The sequence below is a fragment of the Caretta caretta genome, chromosome 3 (genome assembly GCF_965140235.1).
Source record: "Caretta caretta isolate rCarCar2 chromosome 3, rCarCar1.hap1, whole genome shotgun sequence".
NCBI classification, from domain to species: Eukaryota; Metazoa; Chordata; order Testudines; family Cheloniidae; genus Caretta; species Caretta caretta.
In genome coordinates, this window is record NC_134208.1 from 42,708,560 (window position 1) to 42,722,824 (window position 14,265).

Below are 14,265 nucleotides of genomic sequence, written 5' to 3' on the forward strand. Positions count from 1 at the left end.
TAAGCTAGGAGGCATTTGGCTTTTAGCTCACGCTGTCAAGGCTCATGCACTAAACTCTAGAGATTCCCTGGTTCAATCCCACCTGCCGACAACCAGGGTCTGTTGGCGTTACAAGTGGGAGCTCATCCGGGATTTTAACTGGGAAGTCTCTGAAGCTCGGAACGTGCTTCCTCAGCTAGGGGAAGTATGTAACCCACACACCTCTTGGGTGTGGTGTTCTGTCCCATCTAGTGGCACCGAGACCACTTAGAGAGATAAAATGCAAAAAGAAAAGGAGTACTTGTGGCACCTTAGAGACTAACCAATTTATTTGAGCATGAGCTTTCGTGAGCTACAGCTCACTTCATCGGATGCATACTGTGGAAAGTGTAGAAGATCTTTTTATACATACAAAGCATGAAAAAGTGGGTGTTTACCACTACAAAAGATTTTCTCTCCCCCGACCCCACTCTCCTGCTAGTAATAGCTTATCTAAAGTGATCACTCTCCTTACAATGTGTATGATAATCAAGTTGGGCCATTTCCAGCACAAATCCAGGTTTTCTCCCCCCCCCCATTTTTTCATGCTTTGTGTGTGTAAAAAGATCTTCTACACTTTCCACAGTATGCATCCGATGAAGTGAGCTGTAGCACATGAAAGCTTATGCTCAGATAAATTGGTTAGTCTCTAAGGTGCCACAAGTACTCCTTTTCTTTTTGCGAATACAGACTAACACGGCTGTTACTCTGAAACCAGAGATAAAATGAGTCTGCTCTACAGCCTTAGCTAAGAGCCAGTTGGCTTTTAGCTCATGCGGTAGAGGCTTATGCACTAAGCTCCAGAGGTCCCTGATTTGCTCCTGCTTGCCGAGAACTGAGGTCTGTCAGTGTCACAGCAGCAGGAGAGTGAGATTGTGAATGTCAGTGGTGCCAAATGCTGGACATAGAGGCAGCTAGATACCTAAGTCCCTTTCTGAATCTATCCTTTAGGAGCATAAGTTTCAGTGAAAGTCACTAGGACTTAGGATACTCTATGCCTAAATCACTTTTGAAAATGAGACTTAGGCTCCTAAATCAGGTAGGTGCTACAATGCTGAGTGGATCAATGCTTAAATACCTTTAAAACTGTGGGCCTCAGTAGTTAAATCACAGTTGAAAATGGGATTTAGTACCTAGGTCACTTTAAAAGCACTTCTGCAAATTTTACCCAGTATCTGACATGACCTGTTATCACTCTTGATCTTATTCAAAATGCCAAGACCAAGTGTCCACCTAGTAATCTATCTTAATGGAAAATCCAAACTTGAGATTTAAAATATATATATGCAAGTAAGAAAAAATAAAAATTATAAGAATAGGTCACACAAGATGGAAATCTAAAATTAAATATTTAATTAGAACTTTGATTTTGCTTTCAAGATAGGTGTCATTGCACAGGCTATATTACAATCTTTTATAATATTTATTTGTTTTTGTCAAAAAAGAATACTGTGTATTTTAACAGGCCACTTTAATATGAATACATGTGTAATAGGATCAGAACTGAAAATTAGCTAGAGATGGTACATTTTACATTATTGGGAAAATTACGTTTTTTTCTTTTGTATTGTAAAAACATTTATTTAACAAGTTACCTACATTAATCAAAAAAGTACAGCATATTTAATAATTTTACAAATTCTTCATAAAAAATATATCTCTGTACAAAAAGTTCTTTTGCACCTACTTCATGTCACAGCAGCATGTAGTGAAATGGCAGAATGGAATACTGGGAATGAAAATTAGATTGACTTGATCATAATGCCGGCATTCTTCCCCAACCTCCCCCCAATCAGCCCCATCCCTTTATAACAGCTTTTTTTTTTTTTGTTTACAAAATATTTTACACAAGAAAAAAAATTATTGCAGCTAGCCTGGAGAAAGGCAAGATGTGTGATACAAGCAGCAGTTTTAAACAGCTTTGAAGCACATAACCGGTTTTGTTTTTGTTTTTAAATTATAGCATGTATTCTTTGCCCATTGTATGGGCCTGGTCAACCTTGGGGAAGAGTCTTCTGCAGGTACCTCGGAAAGCAGATTTCCTCACTGCCATTATTTGACTGCTCCACAATGTTGTCAGAGATTCAGTCTGATGAAGCACCATGTACAATTGCGCATACACACAAGCCTCCATCACATAACTGCAGGAGTCAGAGCTAACCCGATCAGTGCAATGAACATATAATGACCTGACAAAGGATTAGCAGGATCAGGACTTTATAAAATGAAAAGCAAAATCATTTATTCTGATATCTCTGTTTTCTTTTATGAATCCCTCCTCCTTTTCCCATGATCCTCAATGTACATAGATCACTGGACAGGAGGACAGAAAGTTAGGACTAGACAGCATCAATACAGGCGACTTAGTTAGCATTTTACATCTCTTTTGAATTAGTCAAGTTTGGGATTTTTCCTGTCATTGCCACCACAAAACACCTCCCAAAACAGTAGTACAAATTTTCAAAAGCTGACAAAAATCTTAGGTTTATGAATCCACATATGGGATCTCAGTTTAGCCGCTAATGACCTGACCCATTAAGCTGTGGGACGCTCTCTCTTAACAAAATAAATGCCTGTGCAATGCAGCAGAAATGGGAGGAAATGGACACAGATTCTGATCTGATCATTTTTGGTCTTTTTGAGAAAATGTACAGATCTCTAGGATATGACACATAAATGTAAATTAATATGCAAAACCACCACCAACAAAAATGAAGAGGGAACTGTCTGAAAAGGATTACTTATTACATGATCTTGGTATTTTCTTACTGATGTGAAGAAAATAACTGCTGGAGGCCCTAGGATACTTGATAGTATTGCTGGTATTTGCCATCTAAAAGATGTGGCATTCTCTAAACTGATCAAGGATTACTTTTGAAACTTCTTCTGTGCTACAGCATTAGCTGAGAAATCATCAGTTGGATTAACAGTTCTTTTTGGTGTTATGTTGAATAGCCAGACTCTCCCCATATTGAATTCAGAAACATTTTTCATAATCGTCAATGATAAATTTGGATTTCAGAATTTAAAAATTGAGTTGTTTTGTACTTCAGTTCTAAAAAAAAAATCTAAGTTTTTGAGCTCAATGTCTTATTAAAATCAAATGATATTATTCCCTGCAATTTGACAATTTTCAAGGGATATTTCAATCTAATCACCAATATATTTGTTTCCTATTTTTGTTTCCAAAAAAATTACCAATAGTCCTAAACAAACATTAGCTACATTACTGCCAACAATTCATACTTACAAATCTCAAAATTTCTCTGTCAAACTGTATGAGTACAAAAGCAATAATCAATAGTGTTTTTCAAAAAAAAACCAAACAAAAAAAATCCAAAAAGAAACAGATAGCAAAGACAGCTGAATATTTTGCTTTTGTTCTGCGTAGAAAATTAATGATAGCTTGTTATAGACAATTTTCACTGGGTTTACCTATGCTACTGTAATGTGTTTTAGTTCAGTGTAACATCAGAAAATGATGTCATATCATAAGAAAAAATGGAAAAAATGCAAAAGGGAAGACTGTATTGTGAGCACAGGCTCACGGGCTTTATGAACTATCTAAAATAAATTACTATTCACATTTGTACATGGCAAGCAGCAATAGCTGCTAACCCCCCTGCTGTTAAATTGTATGATACTGACAATAATGACTGATTTTGGAAGAAAATATTATTGGAAATGAAGATTTACTAGAAATTGGGTCTTTCTGGCTGGAAGTCTCCAGTGATTTGTACTGATGTCTACAGAGAAATTCAGATAATGAAAAAGAATAAAAATACTCTCTCTTCCATCGCACAAGTTTTTTTTAAACGTTTTTTAAAGTATGGGGGTCATTCTCTACCACACTAAGTAAACTTACAATGGAATGTTTTGCTTGACCAAGAGTGAGTGAATGTTCATATACAATGGATTGTGTATATAAACCCTGTATGTTTTTTTACCAGTATCTTACTCAGTCATTCATAACACACTAGTGCAAAAAATTGTGCATTAACATTTTGCAATACAACAGGTGACTGGGAAATTTGCAAACCGCCTTATGTATGAACATCTGAGATGTACCGTAGGTTGCTTTAATTGTAACAAGATTTCAATGGTAAAGCATTTGTAGGTGTGTGAAACCTTGAGGAAGGTTGTCTTTTCCTTCAAGAAAGCTTTTTTCTTCAAAATGTTCCTATTCTTGGGGATAATCTGTGGTGCTATCATTTGTCACAGTACCCAAAGGATTTATCCAAGTGCCCAGAAGATTGCATTGAAAGGCATCCAGCCACATACAAATATGAAAGTCTGAGGCATTAAATATAACAAATTGGCATGACTTGACAGTCTTCCTTAGAGTGTGCCTTGATCTGAAGCCGATACAGCCAAGCATTTTAATCCACCTTTAAGACGAAAAAAATATTCTTTTTCTGATCCCCAGAAGACTGTCACGTTTTACCAGAAAAATTTAGCTGCATGTATGCCAACAGAAGATGTTAAAGATTACAGCAGCAAAGCCAAGAGAAGAAGGGAAACTGGTATATGGCACCAAAGGAATTACTGCTTGTCCATCAGAGGTATGGCTATGAATCAGTCATATTGGGCACTGAAGGCTATACCACTGTACAAACTGTGTTTAGAGTCGTGTCAAACCTCACAGCCTTTGCCTCTGTGGGCTTTAAGTTTGTGTCATACATGGGATTTTCAAATGAAGCCTGTCCATTACTGTTTTCATGACCAGCATATCCATTGTACTGTACTTTTGGTCTTGTTCTGAAAACAGGGAAAGAAAAAATACACATAATCAATAAACATTAAAAAGAAAAATTCATAACTACTACACATTTTTGTAATTATTGCAGCCGATCCATACTAGTTTTGCAGCAATTCTTAACGGTGATAGAGGGAGCACACCTCACAAAACATTAGGAATTATGGGAACTATGTATAAAAAGTATTGAAGTATGACGAGAACAAAAATTTCTAGGAGTGAGCTGACACTAAAAGGAACAGAAACATGTAAGCCAAACATACTTATACATTTTCTCTAGCAAAATCTGTCAGTAGCATGATAACTTTATAGTCTGTTTTCAGTGCCAATAATGACAGCCAAAACAGAAGAGAGTTGGAATAGGAAAGGGATGAAAAATCATCAGTACCAGTACTTAATATTTTCTACTGACATCTTCGTTTTAAGACTCGTACAACTGCCATAAGCAGAATGGGGGAGAAAAAACTTCTTATTCCTCTGCAGAATTTAAGCACTTAGTTCAACTTTAGTAAAATAAACATTTAGTACAATTATTCTAATAGTGTGATATTTTTACAGGATTTTAGTATCAGAATCACAGTAGCACATTTAATTAGCCAGTTTCCCTGGATCTCTGTGAAGCCAGAGGGTTTCATGTTTTTCCCTACCAACATCTTAGTCTGGGCAGCAAAACTGGGGAGGAAAGTGGATAATCCACATATAGCTTAGGAAAATTAACTAATAGAGCAGAGGATGGAGAAGGAGAGTATGGAGGGATGGAGAAGATTTCCATTAAATTGATTGGAAAATATTAGATAAACATTTTCAGACTGGGCTCCAAAAGTAAGGCATCCCACTCTATATTTAGACATGTAAATAAGTGGCCTACTCCCAAATCTCTTTCACTTGAATTGCAATGCTGTCTGAATTGGGGAAGAAAAATCAATCAGGAATTCTATAATTTAGAGGTTTGGTTTTAATACATCTAAACTTATTTTAAAAAGTATCTAAGAATGAAACTGTTGGCAAAGGCAGAATGGAACCATAAACTTTTTGTAAATGATTGAATTGTAGATAGTAATTAAGAGATCATCTACCCAGATTAGTTTTTGTTTTAAAGTTCTCCATTTATGCACACTGATAACCTGAAAATAATTCTGCAATTTGCAAAGTACTATTTTCTTTCCATTTACAGACAGAAAAATGTGTTTGTCAATCTTCATTTGGGAGTTTTCCTAAATATAAGTATATTTTATCTCTTTCAATTTTTGTTTTGGTTAGTTGGTAAAGTGTGCATGTTGGGTTGAGGTCCTCAGTCCTGCTCTGGCCCCTTTATGCCAGGGAAAAGGGCTGCTACTGTGTAAAGGAACCCCAAAGCCCTGGTTCCAGCTGGAGGAGACGTCTATTGGCACAGACATTTCGAAAACAGCCATACATCTACCCTCTGAAATCCCCCTCAAAAGCCTCGATGAGGGCATGGGGCTGGAGACCAGAAGAGTTTGCTGGGGACAGAACCACAGCACTTTCATTGTGGAGATCTAGGCTATGCTGTGGCTCTTGGGGCAGCCCCAGAAGCTGGCTATAGTTTAGACAGGCCCTTAGGACTATCTAAATTCCACTGGCTCTCTCTCCAACCCCTCAGGCAGCCTAGCTTCCTTAAAGCTACCCTCCCTCTGGGCTGTGAGTTTAAAGCGACCTTCATTTCTCTCCCGCAGCTAAGAGCCTTCATTTCTCTCCCTCAGCAGTGCCTCTAGGATGCCTTTCTAAAATTAAGAATACTGAGATGTCAATGGATATTCTTTTGTTTTCATATGGACCTGTGTGTCAATAATTAATTCCGAGGAGTCTGAAAGGGACACTGAAAAACTGTCTAAAAATCCTGGTTTACTGGCATAGCATATGTAGAAAATACAGAAAAGGGAAAATGGTCAGTCAAATATCAAGTTAACAAGTAACATCTTCACTCATTTATTTGTATTTGATAAAAACAGGCAGGTCTGCATAAACAATATACATACAGCTGTTCTCTTGAAAACCAAGTTTAAAGTCTCTCATTAAATGTTTGGACCAAGTAGAAAGCAAAAATCCCAATTTTTTAGCCTCCAGTGTTCACATAACACATCATAAACTTCCTTAAACTAGTCTCCAATAAGACCTTTTGGCTGTAAGTCTAGTACAGTTCTGCTGAATTTAGTTTAATGCTTAGATCCCCCTTCCTAACAATCGATTCATAGTCTGGCAGCTCTTGCCTTTCACTTTCCAGCTTCCAAGATGATCTCCTGTAGATTCCTTGACACTGTACAACAGATTTTCCCGTTGTGGAACTGGACATGACTAGGCCCTGGTCTACACTAGGAGCTGAGGTCGAATTTAGCAGCGTTAAATCGATTTAACCCTGCACCCGTCCACACAACGAAGCCCTTTTTTTTGACTTAAAGGGCTCTTAAAATCGATTTCCATACTCCATACCCGACAAGGGGATTAGCGCTTAAATCGGCCTTGCCGGGTTGAATTTGGGGTACTGTGGACACAATTCGACGGTATTGGCCTCCGGGAGCTATCCCAGAGCGCTCCATTGTGACCGCTCTGGACAGCACTCTCAACTCAGATGCACTGGCCAGGTAGACAGGAAAAGGCCCGCAAACTTTTGAATTTCAATTTCCTGTTTGGTCACCGTGGCAAGCTGCAGGTGACCATGCAGAGCTCATCAGCAGAGGTGACCATGATGGAGTCCCAGAATCGCAAAAGAGCTCCAGCATGGACCGAACGGGAGGTACGGGATCTGATCGCTTTATGGGGAGAGGAATCTGTGCTATCAGCACTCCGTTCCAGTTTTCGAAATGCCAAAACATTTGTCAAAATCTCCCAGGGCATGAAGGACAGAGGCCATAACAGGGACTCGAAGCAGTGCCGCGTGAAACTTAAGGAGCTGAGGCAAGCCTACCAGAAAACCAGAGAGGCGAATGGCCGCTCCGGGTCCGAGCCCCAAACATGCCGCTTCTATGATGAGCTACATGCCATTTTAGGGGGTTCAGCCACCACTACCCCAGCCGTGTTGTTTGACTCCTTCAATGGAGATGGAGGCAATACGGAAGCAGGTTTTGGGGACGAGGAAGATGATGATGATGAGGTTGTAGATAGCTCACAGCAAGCAAGCGGAGAAACCGGTTTTCCCGACAGCCAGGAACAGTTTCTCACCCTCGACGTAGAGCCAGTACCCCCTGAACCCACCCAAGGCTGCCTCCCGAACCCACCAGGCAGAGAAGGGACCTCTGGTGAGTGTACCTTTTAAAATATTATACATGGTTTAAAAGCAAGCATGTTTAATGATTAATTTGCCCTGGCATTCGTGGCTCTCCTGGATATACTCCCAAAGCCTTTGCAAAAGGTTTCTGGGGAGGGCAGCCTTATTGAGTCCTCCATGGTAGGACATTTTACCACACCAGCCAGTAGCACATACTCGGGAATAATTGTAGAACAAAGCATTGCAGTGTATGTTTGCTGGCGTTCAAACAACATCCGTTCTTTATCTCTCTGTGTTATCCTCAGGAGAGTGATATCATTCATGGTCACCTGGTTGAAATAGGGTGCTTTTCTTAAGGAGACAGTCAGATTTGCCTGTTCCTACTGGGCTGTTTGCCTGTGGCTGAACAGAAATGTTCCCCGCCGTTAGCCACAGGGAGGAGGGGCTAGCCACGCGCTGGGGGGAGGCAAAATGTGACCTTGTAACGAAAGCACATGTGCTATGTATGTAATGTTAACAGCAAGGTTTACCATGTACCCATTGAAAGAGTGTACCCACTGTTCTAAAAAATGTGTTTTTTTAAATACCACTGTCCCTTTTTTTTCCCTCCACCAGCTGTATGTGTTTCAAGGATCACAGGATCTTCTCCTTCCCAGAGGCTAGCGAAGATTAGAAGGCGAAAAAAAATGCACTCGTGATGAAACGTTCTCTGAGCTCATGCTGTCCTCCCACACTGACAGAGCACAGACAAATGCGTGGAGGCAGACAATGTCAGAGTGCAGGAAAGCACAAAATGACCAGTAGGAGAGGTGACGGGCTGAAGAGAGGGCTGAAGCTCAAAGGTGGCGGCAGCGTGATGAGAGGAGGCAGGATTCAATGCTGAGGCTGCTGGAGGATCAAACTAAAATGCTCCAGCGTACGGTTGAGCTGCAGGAAAGGCAGTTGGAGCACAGACCGCCGCTACAGCCCCTGTGTAACCAACCGCCCTTCTCCCCAAGTTCCATAGCCTCCTCACCCACACGCCCACGAACACGGTGCGGGGGCCTCCGGCCACCCGGCCACTACACCACAGAGGATTGCCCAAGCAACAGAAGGCTGGCATTCAATAAGTTTTAAAATTGTACATTTTTAAAGTGCTGTGTGGCCTTCTCCTTCCCTCCTCCACCACCCCTCCTGGTGCTTCTCTCCTCCACCACCCTTCCTGGGCTACCTTGGTAGTTATCCCCCTATTTGTGTGATGAATGAATAAAGAATGCATGAATGTGAAGCAACAATGACTTTATTGCCTGTGCAAGTGGTGATCAAAGGGAGGTGGGGAGGGAGTTAGCTCACAGGGAAGTAGAGTGAACCAAGGGGCAGGGGGTTTCATCAAGGAGAAACAAACGGAACTTTGACACCGTAGCCTGTCCAGTCATGAAACTGGCTTTCAAAGCTTCTCTGATGCGCACCGCGCCCTCCTGTGCTCTTCTAACCGCCCTGGTGTCTGGCTGTGTGAAACCAGCAACCAAGCGATTTGCCTCAACCTCCCACCCCGCCATAAACGTCTCCCCCTTACTCTCACAGATATTGTGGCGCGCACAGCAAGCAGTAATAACAGTGGGAATATTGGTTTCGCTGAGGTCTAACTGAGTCAGTAAACTGCACCAGCGTGCTTTTAAACATCCAAATGCACGTTCTACCACCATTCTGCACTTGCTCAGCCTGTAGTTGAACAGCTCCTGACTACTGTCCAGGCTGCCTGTGTATGGCTTCATGAGCCATGGCATTAAGGGGTAGGCTGGGTCTCCAAGGATAACTATAGGCATTTCAACATCCCCAAAGGTTATTTTCTGGTCTGGGAATAAAGTCCCTTCCTGCAGCTTTTGAGACAGACCAGAGTTCCTGAAGATGCGAGTGTCATGTACCTTTCCCGGCCATCCCACGTTGATGTTGGTGAAACGTCCCTTGTGATCCACCAGTGCTTGCAGCACTATTGAAAAATACCCCTTGCGGTTTATGTACTCGGCGACTTGGTGCTCCGGTGCCAAGATAGGGATATGGGTTCCGTCTATGGCCCCACCACAGTTAGGGAATCCCATTGCAGCAAAGCCATCCACTATGACCTGCACATTTCCCAGGGTCACTACCCTTGATATCAGCAGATCTTTGATTGCTTTGGCTACTTGCATCATAGCAGCCCCCATAGTAGATTTGCCCACTCCAAATTGATTCCCGACTGACCGGTAGCTGTCTGGTGTTGCAAGCTTCCACAGGGATATTGCCACTTGCTTCTCAACTGTGAGGGCTGCTCTCATCTTGGTATTCTTGCGCTTCAGGGCAGGGGAAAGCAAGTCACAAAGTTCCATGAAAGTGCCCTTACGCATGCGAAAGTTTTGCAGCGACTGGGAATCGTCCCAGACCTGCAACACTATGTGGTCCCACCAGTCTGTGCTTGTTTCCTGGGCCCAGAATCGGCGTTCCACTGCATGAACCTTCCCCATTAGCACCATGATGCCCACACTGGCAGGGCCCATGCTTTGAGAGAAGTCTGTGTCCATGTCCTCATCACTCATGTCACCGCGCTGACATCGCCTACTCACCCGGTATCGCTTTGCCAGGTTCTGGTGCTGCACATACTGCTGGATAATGTGCGTGGTGTTTAATGTGCTCCTAATTGCCAAAGTGAGCTGAGCGGGCTCCATGCTTGAAAAAAGGCTCGGAACGATTGTCTGCCATTGCTCTGACAGAGTCGGGGTGACTGACATGGTTGGCTTACAGGGTTGGCTTACAGGAAATTAAAATCAACAAAAGGAGTAGCATTACATCAAGGAGTATTTCAGGCAGGACTTCACAGAGGGACAGAGGGAGCGGGGAGCAAATGAGTACAAAACAAATGTGGTCTATTTCTTGTTTTGATCCACTCCATCTATCTTTTACATCTTTGGCTGGCAGCAGATGGTGCAGAAGGACTGCAAGCCATGCACATCTCTTGGCTGCTCGGCAGAAGATGGTACAATAGGACTGCTAGCCATCCTCATGTCCTGCTTGCCCGGAAAACGATGGTACAATAGGACTGCTAGCCATCCATATTGCCTGCCTGCTCACCAAAAGATGGTAGAATAGGACTGCCTGCAGGACTAAAGAGAGTGACCTGGTCAAGTCACTCCTAATGTAGTCCCTACACCCATGTCTGCCCAGGCGCTCCTGGCCGACGTGGCCAGGAGCACTTCGGACATGACGATGACAGCTACCAGTCCTATTGTACTGTCTGTTGCCACAAGGCAATGGGTTGCTGCTGCTGTATAGCAATGCAGTACCGTGTCTACCAGCACCCAGGAGACATACGGTGACAGTGAGCTGAGCGGGCTCCATGCTTGACGTGGTATGGCATCTGCACAGGTAACTCAGGAAAAAAGGAGCAAAACAATTGTCTGCCGTTGCTTTCACAGAGGCAGGGAGGGAAGCAGGACCTGATGACATGTACCCAGAACCACCCGCGACAATGTTTTTTGCCCCATCAGGCATTGGGATCTCAACCCAGAATTCCATTGAGCAGCAGAGACTGCGGGAACTGTGGGATAGCTACCCACAGTGCAACACTCCGGAAATCGACGCTAGTCTCAGTACTGTAGAAGCACTCTGCCGAGTTAATGCACTTAATGCACTTAGACATTTTGTGTGGGGACACACACAAACGACTATTTAAAAAAACGACTTCTATAAATTCGACCTAATTTCGTAGTGTAGACATACCCTAGGAATGAAGACTCTGAGGGCTGGTTAAGTTGGACAGCGCAATCTCTCCCAGAAGTAGATTCTTGACCGGAGATTTAAGTGTTCTCCTTGAACAGTCTTTTCAGTCAAATACACTGTTAAACTCCAGGATCTATAACATTTTCACTGGAGTCCACAACTCCAAATCCCTTAGCAATTTCTTCTTGCCATACCTTCTAATTCTGAGTTAGGGGGACAGCTGTGTTATGAAATTATGGAATAGGTCAGTGATGGACTTCACTGTGCATTCTTGCCATCGGGAAATATCATGATGAAATGAAGAAGAAGAATCAAAGAGCTCAGCAGATGGTGATAAAATAATAATAATAATAATAATAAATGTATGGTAAATACCATTTTGGAGATTTCAGAGTAACAGCCGTGTTAGTCTGTATTCGCAAAATGAAAAGGAGTACTTGTGGCACCTTAGAGACTAACCAATTTATTTGAGCATAAGCTTTCGTGAGCTACAGCTCACTTCATCGGATGCATCCAATGAAGTGAGCTGTAGCTCACGAAAGCTTATGCTCAGATAAATTGGTTAGTCTCTGTTAGGATATAGATATTCAGGCCTGTCTGTAAAGGCCTATACTCTAAGAATTTAGGTGTATTCTTATCACTTGGCTAATTATAGAGGTATAAAAGAAAGAATCAAAATCACTATCTGCTGGCGTAAGGGCCTTCTCTTACTGTGACAGTCTGAGGCCCTGTTCTTAGGCTAAGGCCTTTGGCTAAGCAGCAGAGGCAGCCATAAGCTGGGAAGCGAACAGTCACATCCTCACATTCCAAACTCGTCACATTGAAATAAGGTGCTATTGGGCTGTTAGGCACTATCAGGACAGGATTGTATTCCTATCACCTCCAGAGAAAGGGAAGTGCCTAGAAAATGTAAAAGAAAACTTAGTTTGATAGCATCCTGTCTGGCAAGAACTCACTTATCAATAGTGATCAAGGGTCAGTCCTGGGGCCGGTTTTGTTCAATATCTTCATAAATGATCTGGAGGATGGTGTGGATTGCACTCTCAGCAAATTTGCGGATGATACTAAACTGGGAGGAGTGGTAGATACGCTGGAGGGAAGGGATAGGATACAGAAGGACCTAGACAAATTGGAGGATTGGGCCAAAAGAAATCTGATGAGGTTCAATAAGGATAAGTGCAGGGTCCTGCACTTAGGACGGAAGAACCCAATGCACAGCTACAGACTAGGGACCGAATGGCTAGGCAGCAGTTCTGCGGAAAAGGACCTAGGGGTGACAGTGGACGAGAAGCTGGATATGAGTCAGCAGTGTGCCCTTGTTGCCAAGAAGGCCAATGGCATTTTGGGATGTATAAGTAGGGGCATAGCGAGCAGATCGAGGGACGTGATCGTTCCCCTCTATTCGACATTGGTGAGGCCTCATCTGGAGTACTGTGTCCAGTTTTGGGCCCCACACTTCAAGAAGGATGTGGATAAATTGGAGAGAGTCCAGCGAAGGGCAACAAAAATGATTAGGGGTCTGGAACACATGAGTTATGAAGAGAGGCTGAGGGAGCTGGGATTGTTTAGCCTGCAGAAGAGAAGAATGAGGGGGGATTTGATAGCTGCTTTCAACTACCTGAAAGGGGGTTCCAAAGAGGATGGCTCTAGACTGTTCTCAATGGTAGCAGATGACAGAACGAGGAGTAATGGTCTCAAGCTGCAGTGGGGGAGGTTTAGATTGGATATTAGGAAAAACTTTTTCACTAAGAGGGTGGTGAAACACTGGAATGCGTTACCTAGGGAGGTGGTAGAATCTCCTTCCTTAGAGGTTTTTAAGGTCAGGCTTGACAAAGCCCTGGCTGGGATGATTTAACTGGGAATTGGTCCTGCTTCGAGCAGGGGGTTGGACTAGATGACCTTCTGGGGTCCCTTCCAACCCTTATATTCTATGACAATAGCTGGGATGTGAAATCCTCAGTTCTGTATTATCTTGTCATTATAGTTCCCACTTTGCTATTGTTTGTCTGTATAATCTCTGTCTGGTTCTGTGATTGTTCCTGTCTGCTGTATAATTAATTTTGCTGGGTGTAAACTAATTAAGGTGGTGGGATATAATTGGTTAAATAATCATGTTACAATATGTTAGGATTGGTTAGTTAAATTTCAGGAAAATGATTGGTTAAGGTATAGCTAAGCAGAACTCAAGTTTTACTATATAATCTGTAGTCAATGAGGAAGTGGGTGTGGGTGTGGGTGTGGGTGGGAGGGGGGGTATGTGGGTGGGTGGGGAAAATGGGAGCAGGGAATGGGGGTAAGAAAATTGCAATCATGTTTTGCTAAAGGGGGAAATGGGAACAGGGAATGGGAGTAAGGAAGATGGAATCATGTTTGGCTAAGGGTAGGAATGGGATCAGGGACAAAGGTGTAAGGCTCTGTGGTGTCAGAGCTGGGAAGGAGGATACTAAGGAAGGAAACTGGAATCATGCTTGCTGGAAGTTCACCCCAATAAACATCGAATTGTTTGCACCTTTGGACTTCGGGTATTGATGCTCTC

The 14,265-nt window shown here is 42.7% G+C and overlaps 1 protein-coding gene across 2 annotated transcripts in view; it reads right to left on the reverse strand.

Annotated features, from left to right (window-relative positions):
- Positions 1–1,350: 1,350 nt before the first annotated feature.
- Positions 1,351–14,265, reverse strand: part of CSMD1 (CUB and Sushi multiple domains 1) — a 1,991,107-nt gene continuing 1,978,192 nt past the window's right edge. For both annotated transcript variants that reach the window (XM_048845330.2, XM_048845329.2), the window contains one exon: positions 1,351–4,776. In XM_048845330.2, the coding sequence (XP_048701287.2) occupies positions 4,617–4,776 (160 nt within the window). In that variant the 3' untranslated portion in view covers positions 1,351–4,616. The remainder of the gene's footprint in view (positions 4,777–14,265) is intronic.